This window comes from Gorilla gorilla, chromosome 21 (genome assembly GCF_029281585.2).
Source record: "Gorilla gorilla gorilla isolate KB3781 chromosome 21, NHGRI_mGorGor1-v2.1_pri, whole genome shotgun sequence".
In the NCBI taxonomy this organism is placed as follows: domain Eukaryota; kingdom Metazoa; phylum Chordata; class Mammalia; order Primates; family Hominidae; genus Gorilla; species Gorilla gorilla.
In genome coordinates, this window is record NC_073245.2 from 56,998,972 (window position 1) to 57,022,922 (window position 23,951).

The 23,951-nt window shown below is 47.7% G+C and overlaps 1 protein-coding gene across 3 annotated transcripts in view; it reads right to left on the bottom strand.

Annotated features, from left to right (window-relative positions):
• RIMS4 (regulating synaptic membrane exocytosis 4) overlaps positions 1-23,951 on the bottom strand; it is a 59,476-nt gene that overhangs the window by 15,503 nt on the left and 20,022 nt on the right. Inside the window, exons 1-2 of one of the 3 annotated variants that reach the window (XM_055373047.2) lie at positions 17,907-18,241; positions 4,721-4,859 (exon numbers count right to left, since the gene is read on the bottom strand). In XM_055373047.2, coding sequence (XP_055229022.1) covers positions 4,721-4,797 — 77 coding nt within the window. In that variant the 5' untranslated portion in view covers positions 4,798-4,859; positions 17,907-18,241. Of the gene's footprint in view, positions 1-4,720; positions 4,863-17,906; positions 18,242-23,951 lie in introns of those variants that run through there. The other 2 variants (XM_019017178.4, XM_019017177.4) reach the window with 2 other exon arrangements.

Consider the following 23,951-nt stretch of genomic DNA (forward strand, 5'->3'; position numbering starts at 1 on the left):
GAGCGATGTATGGCCTTGACCAGGAGATGGAAATGGGGAGGAAGGGATGGATTCAAGAGATCATTAAGAATAAAATGGCACAGCATGATTATGGATTGGGAATGGATTATGGATTGGAGAGGGGGAACTGTCTGCAAGAACCCCAGATTTCTGGTTTGGGCAGCTGGGGAGATGGTAGCCCTGTGCACCCAGGCAGTGTAGCAGGCTCTGCTGGGCCATCCCCCCCACCCCTTATTATATCAGTGCTTGCTGACTTCTAACCGCCAGAGTCTGCATGCCTTTGCCCAGGCTTCTCTGGCCCCTGAAGAGCTTCTCTAGCCTCAAGAGCCTATGTTACCACAGGAAGAGCCAGAGTTAACAGGGAGCAGCCACTGCTCAGTAACTGGTTAAGAGTTGGAATATAAATACCTCAGCTCCCTCACTTCCTGAGGAGATAACTCCCAGGTGCATGTTTCACATGGGTTCCGAGAGTTCCCCATCAGGATTGGCTCTGGTTGCCCACCAGGAAAGCTGGCTTCTTAAAGCATGCTTTATTGGGTGCATCACCTCTCTCCCACATGCTCCTCTGCTATTATTTTCTAGAATCACCTCCCAGGTCAATCACTTGCACTTGAACCCATGTCTCAGGTCTGGTTCTGGGAAAACCCAAACTAGAACACACGTCAATAGGGAGTATCTCAGGATTAGGGCAGGTGGGGAGTATGGTATGTCTGGAAGGTTCTGTTCTCACGGCCCCATCTCAGAGGGCTCGAGCTCTAGCTCCTGCCCTTTTCCTGGGTGAGATGGGCCTGGCCTGGTGGCATGGCTGGTTGACTCTGCACCCTTAACCCACAGAGCTCCAATTTTTGATTAGGCAGAAACAGCCTCAAGGAAAGAAAGCCCTTCCCCAGCCCCAGGGGATCAACAACAACTGGCCCAGCATGAGGCCCATGGTGTGGAAAGAGAGAGGGGCTCTGGGTCCTTGATGGCATCCTTGAACTACCAAACCATCCTGGAAGCCTCTACTTCCAAAAAACTTGATAAATGCAACCATTAAAGAGAAAAAGATGTAAACATTAAGGGCAGATACCCAATGCCCGGATTTGAATCCCGGCTCAGCCACTGACTGGCTGTGTGATGTGGGGCAACTTATTTACCCTCTCTGAGCTTCCATTTCCTCATCTGTAAAATGGGAATATTAACAGTCCCATTGTCAGGTTGTGAGAATTAAATGAGTCAATATAAGTAAAAGCACAGCACAGTGTCTGCACATAGTAAGTGTTCTCTGCAAGAGTTAGCCACGGCCATTATTACCATTAAGCCAGGGCTTCTCTACCTTATGTGCATACAAACCAGCTGGGGGTCTCATTAAAATACAGATTCAGATTCAGTGGGTCTGGGGTAGAGCCTGAGATTCTGCATATTTAACAAGCTCCCATGCCAGTGTTGCTGGGCTGTGGACCACACTTTGAATAGCAAGGGCTGAAGCCATTGTCCATTGGTATTACATAACCCGGGACTCAAGGCATCCTCACTGACAGAGTGACCCAACCCACAGGCACCCCTTCCCCATCCCTGACACCTTGCTGGGAACACAACATTTCCCAAGTTTTCTATACCTGTCCTTTGCAGCTCTCCCCACACTGCTAGTTGCTTAGTCAGTGCCCAAGAGTGGAAGCTCATGGAGGACAAGGTATCTGAGGTGCCTGACCCAACTGCCTGGCACATTCTAAGTGCTCAATCACATCTGCTGAAATGAAAATCCTGTGCCTACTTGCAGGAATACATATGCCTGGTGATCCAGTGCAGTCAGACAGACCCAGCGGTGCCAGGGGCTGCAGCCTTGCGGGGGTGCTCAAGCGGGGCTGGCTCCCTGTAAGCCTCAGCTGGGCTGGCAGAAGCCCAAGTGGTGGGGAGAAGGGAGAACAGTCCCTTCCTGTTTCAGAGCCTGGCATTTGGGCCAAACCAGTGCCCAAAATGCCTGCAGAACAAGGAGGCTGACCACAGCTCACTGTCCCCACCCATTCCTTCTGTGTCCCTACCTCGCCCAGGTGTTGGGCAGGTGGCAGCGCCTCGCCTGGCTGGGATCCACCAACACTCAGCTCTTCTCAGGAGGCCAAGACTGTCCCCCTGCTGCTGGACCCGTCACCCTCCAACCCACCTGATACCTCCTCAGTTGGGCTCAGAACACCCACCTCAAGCCTTTTAGTAATCGTAATCCTCACAGCCAACACTTACTCAGTGCTTACTCTGTGCTAAGCACTTTATAGACACAACTGTATTTGGGGTGGCTCACTATATCCGTTAGAATGCAACTGACCAAAACAACAAAATAGCCAACACACAGTGGCTTAATTAACAACAAACAATAATAGCTAACAATTACAGAGCTGGTCACTGTGCTAAGTTCTTTTACATGTGTTAACATATTGAACCCTCACAACTCTGTAAGTGTCTGCACTGTTACTGCCCCCTTTCTATAGATGAAGAAACTGGGCTCAGAGAGGTGAAGTAACTTCCCCAAAGCCACACAGCTACTAAGAAGCTGAAATGAACCACATACCAGGGCAGTCTCGTTTTTGAGTCCTGGCTTTGAACCTGTCTGTAATTAGACTCTCTGGTCCCTTAAAGCCCATTACAGCAAACAGTAACAAGAGCCATGTTCCAAACACCTATTGCCTGCAGGCATCACCTCGTTTCTTCCTCATAACACACTCTGATGACGCTCCCCTTGGTCATGTGGCCTTTCTGAGCCTTCATCTCCTCTTCTATAAAACAGAAATGCAGGTTTGACTTCTCTGCTGCTGCTCACTGAAGCACGTTGCCCTTCCCACAATCTAGTCCTCCAGACCTGCCCGTGAGGCTGACAGATGTTTACTGGCCTCAAACATGAGAGAGGCCCACTGATGTGCTCAAGCCCACCCAGGGGCATGAGTGGCAGAGCCAGGATTAGGACCTGAGCTTCCTGACTCCCTGAGACTCACACCTGTCAGCAGGGCCCCACTGCTCCCCAGATGCTGAGCATATCTTCCTCCAAGTTCTGCTGCCTTGCCATGTTTCTCAGGTTAAAGAAAACACTGGCTCCCTTCCTCCTCCTCCTCCTCCTCCTCTCCCTTCCGCTGTCCTCCTCCTGTTCTCGCCCACGGGAAAGTCTCGCTAGGAGGTGGGTGGAACAGCAGCATCTGCTAAGGCAAGGCCATTCACGAGGCTGAAGATGCCCAGTTTAGGAGGGGCTGGGGGTGGGGTAGGCTTTTAGCCAGCAGAAGCCCCCAGCTGAGGGGCAGGGCCAGAATGAAGGGAAGCAAAAGTGGAGGCCAAGCCCCAGCCCCACCTCCCAGTGGCTGTGTGTCTGTCCTTGCACAAGTCACTTAGCCAGTACTGTTCAAACGAATTTTCTATGATGATGGAAATGTTCTATTTTCTGCACCATCCAATATGGTTGTCGCTAGCCACAAGTTGCTAGCGAGCACTTGAAATATGGCTAGTGCAATAGAAGAACAGAAAGTTTCATCTTATTTAATTAGCCACATGCTTCTAGTGGTTACTTTTCTGGACAGTTGTGGAATTTAACTTTTCTAAGCCTCAGTCTTCCCATGTGCACAAGAATCATGATATCCCACCCCACTTCCCTGACTTTAGACGATAGCTAGGACCATGAAGCGATGCAGTGCTGGGAAATAACCCCCGGCTGGGAGTCAAGACTCCTGGGTTCCAGACCTGGTAACACGCTTCATGATGCAGAGTGAGCTCTTTAACCTCTCTGAGTGCCCTGGTCATCTGTATGATAAGGAAGTTGCTTTGGATCAAAGTTTCTTTGATCTAGGGATCCATGGATGGTCTTAGGGGACTCTGATAACCCCTACAGTTATGAGAAAAGCATGTTCGCAGGACTGTGTGTGGGAGAATGAGGGTGTACATGCACTGAGGGCTGTGTGTATTGGGGGAAACTGGGCCCAGTGCTTTCCTGAAATTCTTAAAGGGGTCTGTGAAAATGAGAAACCCCTAGTCTAGGTGAGTTGCTCTAGGGTAAAAGCTTTTTAACAGTGGAGTTCTCAGGCCACACTCCCAGAGACTAATTCAGCAGCCTGGATGTGGGGTCCTGCAAGCTGCACTGGTAACGTGTTCCCGTGATTCTGATGCGGAGCCCACAGAGGGAAACGCTGGCAAGGAGCCAGCCACACTACTGTCTAGTGAGCTGATGCTCAAGAAATGCCTTTATAAAGCAGTAGTATACATTTTTCAAAACCAACGGGATTTAGGAAACTAAAAAAGTAAAGAGGAAATAATGATGATAATAAAACCCCTTTCTACCCCTCCTTTATTTCTTAAGCAACACTAATATACAGCACTTAGTGCCAAACACTGCTTTATGCTGTGTATAAATATTACCCCTGCATTATATGGATTATAAACGTCTAATCCTCATAACACCCCTATGAAGCTGATGCTGTTAATCCCATTTTACAGATGAGGAAAGTGTGGCTTAGAGACCTTGCCGAAGGTCACACAGCAGGAAAGGGGTGGAGCCAGGATTCAAATCCAAGCAGCGGGGCTCGCTCTCCCTCGGGGCTTTGCTGTTACACTGCCTCCCTTCTGAAGATGGGGGATGAACCTGGAGCCCTGAGCTGGCGCCTCCACAGCCTGGAGCTGCCCTAGGGCTCCCAGAGGGGTTGCTCAGTCCCTCCCGTGCCCCACCACAAACGACTGCAAGAGCCAGGAGGGCTGGTGGCCCCACACTTACTTGCCCTCTGAGCCATAGCTGTTCATGCTGTCCTCAATGGACTCGTGGCTGGCCTGGCGCAGCGTCCGGCTGGGCATCTCCACTGCCAGGCCCGTCTCTGTGCTCCTCTGGATGGCCCCCTTCAGCCTCCGGCTGTCCCCTTCTGGGCAAAGCGGCCAAGAGAGATGGGGAGAGAGACACAGGTGGGAGGGGGACAGAGAGAAGAGTCATCTGGTTAGCAGTGTTTCAGCAGCTGGGGGCTGTCCAGCTTCAGCCTCCACCCTCAGCCCATCAACCTCCTCAGACTCCTGGCCTCACCAGTAACCACTCCACCAACAAACAGTATTGCATGAGTTCTGTTAAACGATAGATTCATTTACATGTGCTTTTTCTCCCCCTTGAATTCATTTCTCCCCTGAAATCTTCTCCAAATCATTTCTCTTCCTCCTCTTCAGCTACTATTTATTGAGCACCTACTATGTGTCCTACTGTGTCAAGTGCTTTGCATGGATTTTGACCAGGGTTTCTTGACCTCAGCAGACTGGCTGTGTGGATGGCATATTGCTTTGCAGTAGGGGCTGCCCTGGGCATCACAGAATGTCTAACAGTATCCCTGGCCTTTGCCCACTAGATACTAATAGCACCCCTCACACCACCCTGCTGCAGTCCAGTTGCAGCAATAAAAAATATCTCCAGACATTGCCAAATAGCCCCTAGGCAGCAAAAATCACCCTCGACTGAGGACTACTCGCACTGAAACCAGATGGCATGGGTTCAAATCCTGGATATCTATCTCAGTGGCTGGGAGACTTAAGGCAAATTACTCAGCCTCTGTGTGCCTCTATTTGCACAACTGTCAAGTGGGAGAATAACAGGCTCTTATGAGGCTAAATGGCCCCCATCAGCAGCCCACTCCTCCTTCCATTCTGTGGTCAAACATCATCTTATCCAAGATCTTTCTTGACCTCTCCTGGCCCCTCCAAAACAGCAGCCTTCTCCCACCCCCTGCCCCTCTCTGCCCTGACTCCTGCTTTGGTTTTCCTCCTAACACTTACCACCCAAATGCGTTAAACAATATTGGTGTTTTGGCCAGCTTCCTCTGCGAAGACCATAAACTCCATGAGGACAGGGAACTTTGTTCACTCTTGAAGCCTCAGCACCAAGAACAGGGTCTAGACCATTGTAGAGCTCAACTAATAACTGTGGCTGCCTTGAGAGCAGCCTTAATCCTCACAACCAACCATAAGGTGGATGCTGCTGTTCACCCCCATCCAGTACCCAAAACAGGAGGCACGGAGAGGTCAGGACTTGTCCACGCCCGTAGAGCTAGTAAGGTGGGGAGCCAGGACACAGCCCCGGGAGGGTGTCTGCTCCCTGCTCCATGGCCTAGTGATTCAAGGGACTGTGGGCTTGCTAGAGGTGGGGTAGATCATTAGTGGGATCTTTTTCATGGTCCCACAAAGTCCAGACATGGGCTGATTCCCAAGAGGATCCTTCAATGCTTGCTGATTGACCCACTGGGGAAAAGCAGCCCCAATCACACCCAGTCATCCTCCTCCTGCCAGAGGACAAGAGAGCTGGGCCTGCGTACAGGAGCAGGGCAAGCCAGGACAGCTCCCGCCGGCCTTCTCCTGGCCTCCCTCCTCCTCCCAGCTCCAGGATGGTCTCTCCTTCCTCCCTGCCTCTAAGAAGCACACACACATGTACACACACACATGCATGCGTAGATACAAACACTCTGTTTCTCAGAACGTGTAGCCTCGTATTTCTGTCTCCCACATGTGTCTGTTATTCAGACACACAGACACCCACACTCAGAAAAACACAGCAACACACACACACAGTAAGATGCATGCAAAGACAGTGTGTTAATGCAGGTCTGAGTGTGCTCCCAGGGGTCTCCACATGCCTGTCGCTCTGTGTGTTTCAGGCTAAGTGGGTAGGTGTATACACATCTTCCCTGCGTGTTTCTGAACACGTGGGAGAGCATGTGTGCCCCTATATCTGTGTTTCTACTCCATTCCATCATCTGTTCTTTCCCTAGCTTGCATCTGCAGCCTCCCCCCACCTTCTATCTCCACTGTTTCTGTTATTTCTCTGTGTATAGCAGGTACAGTGACACAGAGAAAGAAAGAACCACTCACATGCACATTCAGAAACGGACTCAGACAGAGATGTCCCTGTACACACACACACACACACAGCACTGTACATATGTCCCTGTCAGACGTGCAGGAACAAACACCCCCCCACACCCCACACTAGGGATACAGACCCATGACTGGGCACCCTGCAGGCTGGCAGCACACACCTGCCTCGGCTCCCTCCCTCTCTGCTGAGCCCTGTTCAGGTGCCCCCACCCCGGATCCATCTCCACCTACCTGGGTCTGACACATTTCTCCCGGAAGAGGGAGGAGCAGAGCATGACAAACAACTCAGTCCCCCAGAGCTGTGCCTTGCATCTGTGTGGCATCCTACAGCCCTCAAAGCAGTTCCCAACCAGGCCCTAGGATCTGCCTCCCAGCAGCCCTGGCTCCCCACACAGGTGAGCATGCCTTTGCAGTCAGAAGGCCCAGGTATGGAGACCCGGGGCAAGCTGGACGGCATCTTCCCACGGAGCTGTTGAGAGGGTTAAATGACAGACGTTTCCCACAGTGCGGGCACAAAGTAGGTGCCAAACATAAAAAGCCAAACCACTGCAGAGGGAGAAAGACCTTCCAATGCTCCCACACCTGCCCTTGCCAACTGTCTTGCTGACACCCTTGTAGACTCATTTTTTTCCCTTGACACACCACCTTCCCCAAGCTGGGGACCACGACTGGACCCAACCACAGCAATGTCCACCATCCAACCTCTACCACCTACCCCTCCTGTGCGTCCTCTCTTGCTAACTGGGCCATGGCCCCCAAAGTGACTGTTCCAGTGCTTTCCCAACTACCCCCACCAAGATCCATCCATCCCACGTGGCTGAGATCTGTTCCCTTTGTTCTGCTCTTCCTCACTTCCAAATGTCACTGTGATTGTTAATAGCGAGTGTCAACTCGATTGGATTGAAGGATGCAAAGTATCATTCCTGGGTGTCTCTGTGAGGGTGTTGCCAAAGGAGATTAACATTTGAGTCAGTGGACTGGGAAAGGCAGACCCACCCTCAATCTGGGTGGCATCATCTAATCGGCTGCCAGCATGGCCAGAATAAAAGCAAGCAGAATGTGGAAAGACTAGACTGGCTTAGCCTCCCAGCGTGCATCTTCCTCCCATGCTGGATGCTTCCTGCTCTCAAACACTGGGCTCCAAGTTCTTCAGCTTTGGGACTCAGACTGGCTTCCTTGCTCCTCAGCTTGCAGACTGCCTATTGTGGGACCTTGCCTTGTAATCGTGTGAATCAACACTCCTTAATAAACTCTCCTTTATATATACATCTATCCTATTAGTTCTGTCCTTCCAGAGAACCCTGACTAATAGTCACCATCCTGACCTTTCACCCTGCCTGGCCCTCCCCTCCTCTCTGAAAGGAAGGGGCCATCCTTCTCCTGGCTGTGGCTGATCCATCTCCATCACTCACCATGACCTCCTCCCCCATTTGTCCTCTCTGGGCCTTGCGTCTGCTGCCTCTCCATCCTCGGGCCCTTTCTAGTTCTCCCACCTCTTTCACCAACTAACTTCCTCGGAGAACAGCCTCTGGCCACCAAGTCACCCACCACACCCTCTCTGATCTCTCAGTGTGGCTCCAGCCCATCGATCCATCAGGGTGGCTTACTAAACCATTCTCTAGTGACTGCTCACCACCAGGTCTCAACCCAGCTCCCGGGCCCTGAAGCATGGCCCTTTCATTCTCTCAACAGACATCTATTGAACACCCTTTTGTGAGGTGGAAGCCCCTGAGAAGATGTTAAACACGCTTCTAAGTGCTGCACCTGCTGATAAAACACACTGACGGGAGCCAGGGAGAAATGAACAGCCTCTGCTTGTCGTCCATCAGGACCCAGAAATAGACCCTCACTTGACCCACTGTGGTGAACAATGTGATCCTCCTCCAAGACCCCCTTTTTACCACTTCTGTGAGCCCCTCCCCACTGTGGCATGCTATGTGCTGTGGCTTCCCACAGCCAGTACCTGGCACCTTTTTCTGGGGTGGGGTGTGGGGGTGTCTTTCTTTGGGCTACTGAGCCCATGTTGCCCCCACACAGGCAGAGCTAGAAGTGTCTGGAAATGTATGACCCTTAACCTGCCCTTGCCCTGCCCCTTCATCAAAGACTAAATGAAATGGGAGGATGAACCCTCACCTCCTCTGCCCTGGGTCAGAACAACTCTGAGGCTTCACGCAGCCCCCAGAGTAACCCCACAGCGGGGCTGGGGCCACCCTTTCGGGACCTGCCTGAGAGCACACCATTGCGTGCCTCCTGCCCTGTCTTGTTCTGCTTCCCTGGGTCTGTTCTGGGGGCACTTCCTTCATTACTGCCTCCACACGAATCTCATCTCAGGGTCTGGTTTGGGGACACCTGACCTAAGACAGGCTGGCACCCTAAGCAAGTCAAAGTTCAAAAATCTTCACACAGGTGGGCTCCCGCATCATAACTGTAGTTGTACCCATTTACACCCAACCAGCACATTGGGAAGGAAATTTATTTCTCTTTTGTATGCTTCTATGTCATTTGAATTTTAATTAATTCTATAATGCAAATGAAAGTAAATACAAACAAATTCATAAATAAATCACAGCTTCAGTCACGCCACCATCTTATTTAAAACCTTAGCCAGGCGTGGTGGCTCATGCCCTTAATCCCAGCACTTTGAAAGACCCAGGCAGGTGGATCACTTGAGCCCAGGAGTTTCAGACCAGCCTGGGCAACATAGCGAAACCCCACCTCTACAAAGAAAAAATACAAAAATTAGCCGGGCATGGTGGTGGGCACCTGTAGTCTCAGCTACTAGAGAGGCTGAGGTAGGAGGATCGCTTGAGCTTGGGAGGTTGAGGCTGGTTGCACTCCAGCCTGGGTAACAGAGTAAAATCCTATCTCAAAACAAAAACAAAAACAAAAACAAAAACCTTAGAATGTTTCTTCACTGCCTGCTGAATTAGGTTCAGTTTTTGCACCCAGGCATCCAAGACTCTCCATTTTCTGACTCCCTCCCCATCAGCTACTGGTCTCCCTCGCAGTCTCTATAGCCTAGCCCAGCCAGACACCTCAGTGCTCCGTCCTGAGAAATACTGTACATCCTCAATAACTTCCTCATCCTGGTTCTCACTCCGTTCCTTTCCTCCTTATCAAATTTCTAACCATTCTCCAGAGTTTAGCTTTAAATAACACCTATAACTTATCAGGCACTCTGTACTTCAGTTTCTTCATCATATAATAGGGATAAAAGCACCAGAATCTCAGGGCTATGTGAGCACTAAATGTTAACAAGCAAGCAATGTAAAAATGTAATAACATATAACCCTCAGGATGGCCTAGGTGGGCTGGGACACACGGTCAGCCCTCAACAAAGTTGACTATTATTAATATGGTTATTACCACTGTGCTAGATGCCATGCCAAGCGTTTTACAAAGGTATCTCCCACTTAATTCTCACAATAAACCATGAGATAGCTACTGCCCCCTTTTACAGAGAAAGAAAATGAGGATCGAGAAGGTTAAGTAACTTTCCCAAGGACATGCACGACTACTAATGGTGGAGCTGGACTTCAAACCCAGGCTATTCTGGCTCCAAAGCCATGTTTTAAATGCACCCTAAAGTAAACTCTCCAAGCTCCACCCCAGAACTCAAATGCCATGTCTTCCACAAAGACGTCCCTCATCAGACTCCTTGAGTCCCGGGGCACTTCAATCTTCACTTCTCTTGGGGTAACTATTCCACGGCACCTTGAAACACAGTTCTCATCCACCTAGTCGATGTCAGTGTTTACAGCGTGAGCTCATTCGTCATTTACTTCCATTCAGCACCAGGGATAGTGCCCACACTGCCCATCCCCACTGAAAGTGTGTTAAATTGAATTGGCTTTAGGATGTGTCCCCAAGAAAAATGGAAATTCTCTCTGGTAAAGAAAACAAGTAGATGTCACTCTGCTGTTTATACTTGAATATGAATGTGTTTAATGTACGTTCTCCCAAAAGCAAGTATTCATAAGGAACAGGATAATAAAACGATGATAAATTATGAAAACAGATTCTATTGTTTTTAGCATTTACCCTGTACCATGTACAAATTATATACACATATATAATTTAACCCCACCATAACACTGAAAGACAAGTATTATTATCCTAATTTTACAATAAGGAAACAGGCTCAGAGCAGTTCAGCAACTTGTCCAAGGTTATACCAGATAAGACAGAGCTAGGCTTGAAACCAGGTCTGTGTGAAAACAGATCATCATATACTCTTAACCACGAGACCTCAGGGATGTGTTGGGGGGAGGGAGAAGGAGAGAACTCAACCAGTCCCCACTTTGACATTTTATTGAAGATGGGCATTATCAGCTTTGACTTCCAGACAAAAAGCCTCAAGCCAAGAGAGGCTCCATGACCTGTTCCAGGTCCCCAGGCTCTAAAACCGCTAACCGCATCATGATCAGTGTGAGTGTCCACTCCAAGTCCATAGAGCAGCCTGTGAAGTTCCCCCAGACACAAGAGCTCTGGGTGACTGGGTTATTTTAAACCAGGATGCGAAAGGCACCAAGGCCCCTGGCTCACTGCTTCCCCTTCCCACAGCCACTACTCTTCCTGTATCTCTGAGATAAATACCCTGGAGACTGCTGCCTCTTCTTCCTCCATGGTCAGACTCTCCCTGGCCTAGTTATTCCCAGTGACTTGGGCCTCACATGCCTCCCTTGTCCAGGTCTTGAAGTCCATCTGAAAATCAAGGGCTGAGAGCCATCTGCAGATACTCAGGCCTCCAGAGCACTGATGTTGCCTCTGGCTGTGTCTCCAAGGATGGGTGGAGGAAGCACAACCCTGATTACTTCCGTGAGGGCCCTAACCTTTCCCTTCTCCCTGGAGCTATAGGAATCTGCCCTACCTTAAAATAAGAGATGGTTTCATCTGGAGGGAACTTAGGGATCATCCAGATCAATGCCTTTATTGTACAGAGGGCAACTGAGGCCCAAAGAGGGGCAGGAGTTAAAGGCCATGTTGGTATTAGAATTCAGGCTGGGTACAGTGGCTCATGGCAGTAATCCCAACACTTTGGGAGGCCAAGATGGGAGGACTGCTTGAGCCCAGGAGTTCAAGACCAGCCTGGGCAACATAGTGAGACCCTGCCTCTATAAAAAATTTGAAAATTACTAGCCCACACTGTAGTCCCAGCTACTCAGGAGGCTGTGGTGGGAGGATTGCTTGAGCCCAGGAGTTTGAGGCTGCAGTGAGCTATGATCACGTTGCTGCACTACAGCCTGGGTGACAGAGAACCTGTTTCAGGAAAAATAAATTCTGGTCTCCTAATTGCTAACCTCCCTGCTCCTTTTCAGTCAACAGCCTTTCACTATTTCTAGAGCATCTTCAGGAGGCAGCATGGCCTAATGGATAAAAGCATGGACAATGGAGCCTGAATGCCTGGGTTGTAAACCTGGCCCCAGTCACTCTATTAGTTGTGTGATTTTAAGAAAGTTACTCAACCTCTCTGTGGCTCAGTTTCCTCCTCTATGCTAACTGGTGTCCACACCACCGGAGTGTCCTCTTCTGCCAGTTTCTTCTCTACTCAGTGGCCTGCCTGAGCTTCCCAAATCTCAATCCTGAACACACCATCCCTTTGATTAAAACCCTTCAATGGCACCCCATTGCTTGCAGAATAAATTCCAATTTAACACACACTGTCTTTCTGACCTGGTCCCAATTTACATTTACATTTCCCTAGTGTTCTCTACATTCTATTCACAATGAATTATTCCAAATCTTCCATGTGACCAGCTGCCCCTCAAATTTCTTACACATCATCCTGCATACAAAAGTCTTAGCATTCTCTTATCTTCTGGAGAAAGGTGCTTTTTAAAACAACTGTTTGTTGCAGGATAATATACATAAAGAAAACTGTACAATTATATATCGCACAGTTGTAAGTGTATACCTTGATGACTATTACAAAGTTCTATGGAACCAGCACCCAGATCAAGAAGCAGAACATTACCAGTGCCCTACAGAAGGCCCACATGCCACTTCCAGTTACTTTCCACCAAAAGTAGCATTACCCTAACTTCTAACAGCACAGACTGGTTTTGCTTATTTTGTAGTTTTCACTACATAAAGTCACCTAGTGTATATTCTTTAGCATCTGGCTTCTTTTACCCAACACGACGTTTGTGGGGTTCATCCATGTTGATTGTTTCATTGCAGTTCATTCATTCTCATGACTTATTGTAGTACATTGTGTGAATATATCAAAATAATTTTCATCTATTCTATTGCTGATGAGCATCTGGGTGGGTAGCCTCCAGTAATGAGATATTACAAATAGCTCTGCCAAAAACATTCTTGCATGTGTCTTTTGGTGACCATTTCTGTGCAGTTCTTCAGGGCACATACCTAGGAGTGCAGCTGCTGGGTTACAGGGTATGCATTTGAAATGCCTTTTAGGTGGATTAACCACGGTGTGAACTGGAAAGGTTAACATGTTAGACTATCATTCAGCAGGAAGCAATGTTCTGAAGAAGTGAGGCTAAAGATTGGAAGATTTTGAGGAAAAAGATGGTGGAAAGCCTGTTGATTTACTGTATATCTGGCTCACATTTATATTCCCCAAATGTAATCTTTGTTAAGAGAATGTGTATAGAGGGCAAACAGCACCCAGAACAGGACAGGAAGGAGGGGAAAAGGCCTGTAATACAGTTGACATTCAATAAATACTGGCTATTATTATTAACCTCTCTAAAGGTCAATGGTCAACTGCTCACTGATACCACCTCTAGTAAACTCGTTATTTCATCGATTCTAAGACAAGCATTTTTTCAACATCTCCAAAATTAAGATGTGAATGGCAACCAGTGGCATGTCAGAGTTAAATTCTGACATGTTTTAGCTCCCTTGGTGGTATATAAAGTTGTGACTTGCAACTGAAGGCCTCTAAAATGCGATTAAGTCCACAGCAAAGAACTGGCGTGTGCAGGAACTGTCCGTGGTGCTGACTGAGCATAGAGGACTGGGCCTGCCTAGGGCAGAGGTAGGGCTCACAAGGGAGATTTTAGAACTAGGAAGCATCCCTATCTGTGGTTGTTTTAAAACCACAATTCCTTCCCACTGGCTTGCTGGTGCCTGAAATTCCACCCTCAAATAATCACCTTTCCACATAAAGACAGGAATTTCCATTTATCGAGTTGAACCAGAGCCTATGAGTGGTGCTCAGCACTCATCATTTCATGTAATCTTCACAACCACCAGTGAAGGTAAGTATTGTCTTCATTTTCAGAAGGGAAAGCTGAAGCTCAGGGGTTAATGAACCTGCCCATAATTACAAAGCTGGCATGTGGGATGTGATCCTGGTTCAACACAGGCCAGAGTGCAATTTTTGCCCTTTACGCTGCTCTACACTGGAGGGAGGGATAAGTGCCTCAGACCTTTTTCCAAGAGGATTTGAAGAGGAAAGAGGAGAGATCATAAAGACACAGAGATGAAGTGAGTGAAAGCAAGAGGGGCAAAAGGCACATGATAAGGATTTGAGAACTCTAGAGAGGGAGGGGAAAGATTTTGTGAGAATCAACTGGGTAATAAATATGGAATGTGCTTTGTAACTCTAAAGGGTTATGCCCCTGGAAGGAAATGTTACTCTCACTTAGCCAACAAAATATACATTTATTGAGTTCATTTCCTATGCCATGCTGTTCTTGTCTCTGGGGATTTGGATAAGATACAGTCTTTGACCTTAAGAAACTTACAGGTAGTAGAGTGTGGAGGGGACATGAAACAGATAAGTAATTATTATTCATTCAACACACTCTTTACTAATTGCCTATTCAGGGCCAGATCCTGTGCTGTAGACTCATAACATAGATGAATTAAACTCAGACCTTGCTGAAACTCCCAGTCTACCAGAATAGATAGGCAAGTAAAGGGGCAATTGTGCAATAATTACAACGTAGCATAATGTAAGGGCAGAGATATGCACAGAGTATTATGGGAGCTGAAGAGAAGGGTAATTAATGCAGCACTGGAGTTAGAGGCACGGTCTGGGTTGTAAGCAGAATTGATTCAATGCTGAATTATACTTGATTGCAAATAAAATCAGAAGATTTCATTGTACATGCAAGCACTACCTTCCAGTACAACTGAAGGTTATACTGACAAATAAAAACATGGAGATAGAGTGAAGGGGAAAATGTGGAACCAAATGAAAACTGAAGGCAAAAAGTTCCAGATGCAGAGTAAATGCATTTGGGGTGGGGGAGGTCCTATGCTGAGCAGGGGTGGTCAGGGGAAAGTCATTTACTCTCCTTGAGCCAATGTGGAAAGACTTTCTAAAGAAGAGGCATTTCCGCAATCATTGGAAGGAAGACAATTCACAGTCCCACAAAAAGCTGTTTTTCCTCAGGAAGCTATTTCCATCAGCATTTGGGACAAGCTAAACAAGCCTTGGAAGGAACTGGGTTGTGGGCAAAAGGTAGAGTCTATGGCCCCATATGGCACTGGGAAGCTACACAATCCACACAGCATTCAAGACTTCCAGGATTTGCCCCAAACCTATACTACAAGTCTGCCATGATGCACATACCAGGTGTTCTATCCACACGGAATTACTCATCATTCACCAAATACAGCCCACGTACTTCCGTCTTCTTAGGAGAACAGGCTCTGGAGCCAGAAAAACTGAGTTTGGGACTTGAAGCATGCCTCTGCCTTTCTGAGTAAACTAAATAAACTTACTGAACTAATCTGAGTCTAAGTTCCCCTGCAAAACAGGAAAAATGATAGAATCCACTCCACCTATTGTTGTAAGGATTAAATGTACTAGTAAGCTCTTACTAGGTTATGCTGCAATAACAAGTTACCCCCAAATTTCAGTGGCTTACAGAACAAAGTTCTTGTTCATACTTAACATACCTTATTTTTCTGAGATGGACTTTTGCTCTGTGGCCTATACTGGAGTGCAGTGGCACAACCTTGGCTCACTGCAACCCGTCTCCCAGGTTCAAGTGATTCTCCTGCCTTAGCCTCCCAAGTAGCTGGGGTTACATGCATGCACCACCATGCCTGGCTAATTTTTTTTTTCCTTTTTGTATTTTTAGTAGAGATGGGGTTTCACCATGTTGGCCGGTTTGGTCTCAAACTCCTAACCTCAAATGATCTGCCTGTCTCAGCCTCCCAAAAGTTCTGGGATTACAGGCATGAACCACCATGCCCAGCCATACTTAACATACTTTACGAGTTAGCTATGGTTCTATCCCACGAACTCATCTGGGACCCAGGGTGAAGGGGCAGGCCCTATCTGGGACAAGCTGGTCTCATGGCAGAGGAATGATGGAATCATGAGGGAATTCTTCCAGCTGCTGCACTTTTCTCTATGTGTATTTCAAAACTTTTAAAAGAAAAGGAAGGGAAAGAAATATGGCCTCTAACAGACAGATGCTGCCAAACGTGTAGGGGAGGCAAGGAAGCTCCCCCCTCTCCACAAACACTGGAAAGAGAACTCCTCAAGACACCAAATGGTTTGTTCCAACAAGGTAGCATATTAGCCCATGATAGCACAGATCCATGTTAACCGTGAAATAAATCTCTCACACCCCTTGTGGGACTGAACTCAATGACATAACATGTGCACAACAACTGTCACAGTAAGATACAGGCACTCAGTAAATTGCAGCTACTATTATAAACAATACTCTGAGATAGAGAGTAGTGTCCCTGATTCTCAGAAACTCTCAGAAAACTGAGGCTCTGAGAACTGAAGCAGCTTGCCCAAGGTCCCACAGCAAGTAAAGGCTGGAGAGGAAGAATGCAAAACAAATCCACTCCATCCAAATAAAGCTGAACACAAATGTTCACAGTAGCATTAACTGTAACAGTCAAAAAGTGGACACAGCCTGAATGTCCATCCATGGACAAATGAACAAACTGTGGTATATCCATGCAATAAAGTATTATTCAGCCATAAAAAGCATGCAGTACTGGGCCGGGCATGGTGGCTCACGCCTGTAATCCCAGCACTTTGGGAGGCCAAGATGGGTGGATCACCTGAGGTCGGGAGTTTGAGACCACCCTGACCAATATGGTGAAACACTGTCTCTACTAAAAATACAAAAATTAGCTGGGCTGTGGTGGTGTGTGTCTGTAATCCTAGCTACTCAGGAGGCTGAGGCAGGAGAATCACTTGAACCCAGGAGGCTGAGGTTGCAGTGAGCTGAGATGGCACCACTGCACTCCAGCCTGGTTGACAGGGAGACCCTGTCTCAAAAAAAAAAAAAAAAAAAAAACACAAAGCATTACCTATACATGCTTCAACATATATGAACCTTGACATTATGCAAGTGAAAGAAGCTGGTCATAAAAGATCATCTCTTCTATGACTCTACGTATTTGAAATGTCCAAGATAGGTAAATCCATAGAACTAGAAAGCAGACTAGTGGTTGCCAAGGACCAGAGGGAGGGGCAAATAGGATGTGAATGCTCACGGGTACAGGTTTGACGATAATATTCTACAATTGACTGTGGTGATGGTTGCACAACTCTGTGAATAAATTAAATATTAAAACCCACTGAATTGTTCACTTTAAACTAGTAAACTGTGTGGTATATGAGTTATATCTCAATAAAGCTTATATAAATCTCCTTCCACTTCATCTCATCTCCCAGGCCAGGCTGTTAACCCTATTCTACACTGACCCCAAGAGGGTCAAGGAGCCCACAGGCAGGGAGGCTCCCCCTAAGCCAGAAGCAGTGTGGAAAACTTGCTGCAAATGCCAGACAAGGCCAACTTGTACAGTCTGGCCCCTCGGATGTCATCTTCAGATAACACATGTGCACATGTATCCCCACAAAGGCCCATGGATGAAAACATGCAGTGGGTACATGGGGAGCAGGGATGTAGGGGATGGGGTGGGGTTGGAAATGAGGGAATTCCTTCCTTCCAGTCCCACCAGGGCAAGCCTCAAGCTCCCCATCACCACCTTCCTCAATCAACAGATGGCCAGCTTCCTCCAGAGCCTGCAAGACTAGAGCTAGCAAGGCTTAGTTAAGACCACCTGAAACCACCTGACACCAGCACTCACCAGAGCAAACCCACCTTGGACTAGCTGTTCTCAGCACTGAGGCTGTAGTGATGTTGGCCTTAGGCAGCACATCCCCTGTTGCTCCAGCTTGGCTCATCCACGTCCCACAACTGCTTAAAATCCGTCTCTCTCCAGACTGTTCTGCAGGATAGCAGCTAACCCAGTGTCCACTAAGGCTTCTCAAGAACCTCCCACATACATGCTTAACGCACGCTGGGTCTCCTACTCCTTGGATGAGCAGTGCTATCCTTTATCTTGAAGCAGTTTAAACAAATCTCTTCCTTGATTTGGCCTTAGCAGAGTTGCAGAGAAGCTGGGCCCCACCTTGGCTAAGGCACCTCCCTTGGTTGCTTTTCTCTCTCTCAAATGAGGGCAGGGACACTGGCTGGCACTCAGCAGGTCCTCCACACAGACACCAAAGGCTGAAGGAATTCCAGCTCATAGCTTCTCAACTTTAATGTGCAAATGGATCACACAGGAATCTTGTTAAAATGCAGATTCTAATTCAGCAGGTCTCAGGTGGGGCCTGAGATTCAGCACTTCTCACAACTCCTAGGTGAGGTCAATGCTTCTGGTCTGTGGCCCACACATTGAGTAGCAAGATTCTAGCCCATTCCATTCACTCTTTTCTGATTTCTCTGCCTTCTTCATTGTTCAAGGAGCCTCTTGGGAGTGGATAAAAGCTACTCTCTCTTAGAAAAGGACCTGCCAGCACATACACACAGTATGTTGCATAAAGTTTGGGAGCCTGCAATCCCTGGATTAAAAGCCATTCTTCTTCTTTTTTTTTTTTTTTTCTTTTTTAAGAGACAGGCTGTCACCCAGGCTGCAGTGCAGTGGCACAATCACAGCTCACTGCAGCCTTGACTTCCCAGGCTCAAGTGATCCTCCCATCTCAGCTGATACTACACACCACCAAGCCTGGATAATTACTTTATTTTTTGTAGAGACAGGGTCTCGCCATGTTGCCCAAGCTGGTCTCCAACTCCTGGGCTCAAGGGATCCTCCTGCCTTGGCCTTCCAAAGAGCTCGGATTACAAGCATGAACTACCTACCATGCCTAGCCTAAAAGCCATTCTTTCGCATACACAAACCTGCAAATCTTAGTTCCTGCAGAAAAGAGGATGCAACAGGGGATAGAAAAAGAAAAAGCCTTGGCAGGGAGTGAGAACTCCTGGGTCTTGTCCCAGCTCCACTACTGACTTCCGGTGTGACATCAGACAACTTTCTGCTCCTCTCTTGAGCTTCAGTTTTCCCACCATGAGAGAAGTGGACTAGATTGGGGATGATACATAGGTTTTCTTTTTTTTTTTTTTTTTGCCAACTCTGGTAGCTGTTGCCTGAAATACCCTGTGCTAAGAATTCTTAGACTGTGCCTGGACTTGGCAGAAAAGGATGCCATGATTGATTGGTGATGCCTGCCATGGTCCCAGGAAAGGGGGCCTTGATTGATTGGTGTTGTCTTCCAAGATCCCAGGCCTGGAGGGTGATGGGCTTCCTGCCAGATGTCCGCCTACCCCAGAGAGCCCTTCCAGCTGTGACATTCCACACAGCTCATTCAGAGTCATGCCACACTGGGCAAAGAGAAGTCTGTGCCTGTCCTCAAGGGGGCAGGAAGGGATAATTCTTTAAGCTTCTGGCTTCTCAAACCTGCTGCCCTACAGCCCCCTTTGAGAAGAGGTAGCAGAATCCCTGCTCAGTGGCAGAGGACAGCATGTCCTTGTGCTCCCATCCTTCCCTATTTTTAACTCCAAGGACAGCAGCTCAGGCAGAAGCTGAAATATGGAAGGGCCACCCAGCCTCTGAGGGAGGGGAACCACACCCCCACCATCATTCCCAAACTGCTCCATGGTTGGCCAAGTGAGAGTCGAGGCAAGGGACAGAAGGTTCCTCACCTCCCGTGTGAATCTCTTACAGCCCCATCCCATCCTTCCCCAGGCAGGGCCAGTCACCCCTCCTTGGTACACCCACAGACCTCTCTGCTAGTCCCTATCCTGCTGCACCCTGTATTTGTTCATTCATGCACCCCATTTACATATATGTGCCAGCCTTCATACTAGCGCCGAGGACGCAGCATTGAACAAGACAGATGGGGGTCCTCACCCACTGAGCTCTTCTAGTCTAGGGTGGAAGACAGACAGCAAACAGGACGGCAGCATAATTCTGTAGTTACAACTATAGTCTAAGTGCTTAGAAGAGAACTGTACCATGGTCACCCCACGTGCCTGTACATTCCTCAAGAACTGGAATTCTCTCAGTCATCTTTTTATCCCTGGAACCTAAGGCCTAAGCTGGCAGAAAGGAGGGTTCAGAGATTATTTGTTGATTGAAAATATTACACAAGAGACATCATGTGAAGTTTGAGAGCCCTACAGGAGCCTGTCTCAGACTAGATGAGATTCATTCATTCATTCACTCATTCACTCACAAAGTATTTTTTTTTGAGCACTTTCTACATGTCCAACACTGTTCTAGGCACTGGACCTAGAGCAGGAAACAAAACAAGGAAAAACGAACTGTCCTCCTGAATCTCCATGCTAGGAGAGGCAAGCAAACATCAAGCCAGACAAATACAGAAAGATAGAGAGGATGCTAGAAGGCAATGAGGGCAGGGATAGGAGTTTCTCTCTGAAACAGAGTGATCAGAGAAAGCATTCCCAACACAGGGAACAGAAATGTAAAGGCCCGTGGGCAGACATGTCTGGTATGTTCGAAGGAGACGAGAGTGGCTGGTGCAGACAGAGCAAGGGGGAGTGGTGTGAGATGAGGTTTGAGATGATGGGGCAGGAGGAGAGGGCAGACTGAAAAACTGACACACCTCACACCAAGCTGGCATACAATTGTTGGAAGAGATAGTGGCGATGATGATAATGACAATGACAATGTGATGATAAAAGCAGCTAGCATTCATTGGGCACAGGTGACAGGTGCTATGCTACTCAATTAACATGGATTTGTTTACCTAATCCCCACAACAATCTGTGAAATATGTCTTATGTTATAACCATTTTACAGATAGGGAAGCTGAGGTTCAACAAAGTTTACGCAGCCTGGAGGTGGCAGGGCTGGGATGGGAACACCGGCCGCCGTCTGGAGCCAAAGTCCACTGGCTTACTGATCACACCCTGTCCTGTTCCACATGCACCATGAACACCAGTTTCCTCCCCTCCCAGAGTTCGTAAACCTTTTGGACTCCTTTGAAAATCCGCTGGGAGCTGCTTTTCCCCAGAGAAAAGTTTTGGTTTTCTCCAGGAAAAAAAAAAAAAAATAGAGATGCACAATGATACAACTTGAACATAATTTCAAGAGGTTCAAGGTTATAAACTCCAGCCCTAAAAGTAAGCATTTTATAAGCATTTATAACAAAAACAAGAATTTTCAGAGTTTTCCAAAGATGCAATAGGGGAACACGAGTGTCTGCAATACCAGCTAAAACCACTTCCACACAATTTGTCAAGAGCCTATCGGGAATAAGGCACTTGTAGAATTGCATCTCATTTAAACCTCATTTTAGTCCTGTGAGGTGATTATAATTAGGATCCCTTTACAAACTAGGAAACTGAGACACACAAAGTTTAAGTAACTTGCCCAGGCTCACAGAGGTGGTATCTGGCAGAATTGAAATTAACCACAGATCTAGCTGGCTCCAGACCTCAGTCTCTATTCCAGACATTCTCTTCTGGCTTCTCCAATGGCATTTCTTCATCTTCCCAGACAGGGGAAGAAACTTGCTCAAGGTCTCACAGCTCAGCACATCCGGAGTAGCCATTAGCCACATGTGAACACTTAAACTTTAAAAAAAAATTAAGAATTCAGTCCTCAGTTGCAGGGATCACATTTCAAGTGCTGAGTAGCCACCTGTGACTAGTGGCTACAGTATCGCACAGTGCAGGCACAGAACATTTTCATCATTGCAGAAATGTCTATTGGGCAGCGCTGGGCTAGAACTTGGTCTCTTGACTCCCAATTTTAGTTTTTCCACTGTCAGGGGCTACTAGAAATTAGATTTGCTTGATAAATGAAGTTGACCATGAAGAGGAGACAGGAGGTGGGTGCAGTGGTCCATACTTACAATCCCAGCAGTTTAGGAGGCCAAAGCAGGAGGATCATTTCAGCCCAGGAGTTCGAGACCAGCCTGGGCAACATAGCGAGACCCTGTCTCTCAAAAAATTTTGAAAACTAGCCAGTCAAGGCGGCTTGTGCCTGCTGCACAAGCTACTTGGGAGGCTGAGGTTTGAGCCCAGGAATTCAAGGCTGCAGTGAGCTATGATCACACCACTGCACTAAAATCTGGGTGACAGAGAAAGACCCTGTCTCTAAAAATAATTTTTTAAGTGGGTGATTTTACTACCCACTTAAAAAAAATGATACTGATGATGCTGATAACAGTGACTGCCATTTAGTAATAACTTTTTCACAATGTACTCCATCAACTGGAGCAGGGCTGGGCATGTATTAAGCACTCAATAAAAATGTCTTGGATGTTGAATTTACCATGAAAATGTCTTACAGAACAGTAATAATAATAAATTACTACGAAGTGAATGCCTTACGGCTGCACTGCACCCAACCACACTTAATGTCATAAGCCTCCCAATAACCTGAGGGGTAAGCACTGTTATTGTCTCTATTTACAAATGAGGACACCGAGACACAGCAAGGTTATGTCACGTGTTTAAAGACACAGCTAACAGGGTAGAAGGAAAAAAGGGAGAAGGTGGTTTAAATCCGGGTCTGTCTGAATTTAAAATCTCTATATTTTTTACCTCCCATATCAAGAGAGTATTTTGTGTACAACAAAGGTCTGTACAAATGTCACTTACCAGTATCATCACAGTATGAGAATTTCTTTTTATTATTATTTTTTTTTTGAGACGGAGTCTCTCTCTGTCACCCAGGCTGGAGTGCAGTGGCGCGATCTCGGCTCACTGCAAGCTCCGCCTCCCAGTTCACGCCATTCTCCTGCTTCTGCCTCCTGAGTAGCTGGGACGGCAGGCACCCGCCACCACACCCGGCTAATTTTTTGTATTTTTAGTAGAGACAGGGTTTCACCATGTTAGCCAGGATGGTCTCAATCTCCTGGCCTCGTGATCCGCCCGTCATCACAATATGAGAATTTCTTATTTTTTTGAGAGACAGGGCCTTGCTGTTGTCCAGGTTGGAGCGCTATGACACAATCGCAGCTCCCTTTAACCTTAAACTTCTGGGCTCAGCAATTGTCGTACGTCAGCCTCCTGAGCAGCTAGGACTATAAGCACACGCCACCACATCTGGCTGAGTTTTATTTATTATAGAGATAGGGGTCTTGCTATGTTGCCCAGCCTGGGCTGGAACTCTTGGCCTCAAGCAATCCTCCTGCCACCTCAGCTTTCCAAAGTGCCGGGATTACAGTCATGAGATGAGCCACTGTGCCCAGCCCAACATGTGAGGATTAATGGGCCCAGGGAGAAGAAGGATTTTCCACAGTTGAGCTGCCTGTCAACAGAATGGGGAGATTGTAAGCTCTCTTTCCTGTTGCTAGAGGCACCCAAGGGAGAATAAACTCCTACCCAGCAGGGAGACTGGGATGGGAACTGAGCTGTGGTCCCCAGGTGGGACACTGGATCAGCACAGAGAATCCCAAATGTGGTTGAACATCAGAATCGCCTGGGAGCTTGTGAAGCAACAGAGTCCAGGCTGCATGCCTGATTTTTAATTGAGTGGTCTGGGTTGGGGATCAGGATCCTGGCTGCTGACGAAAGGCACATGCGGCGCAGGTTGAGAGTCATGGACTAGCAAAATGCTGAGTGTCCTTCTTACCCAAGATCACTGGATTACAGGCCACGGAGCCACTAAAGGAACTCAGGACACACTCTTAAAAAACATATGATTTGCCCAATAATAATGAAGGCATGCTCTGGCCAGGCACTGTGCCAAGCATGACACCCGTGGTCCCATAGACCCCTCCTCCCAGGCTACCTCCTCCCCAGGCTCCTCTATCCTCCTTCCATTTTTCAACTCCAGCATCCTCTCTTCCAGGAAGCCTCCCCTGATTCCCAGAGCTGGGGACCTCTCCTTGG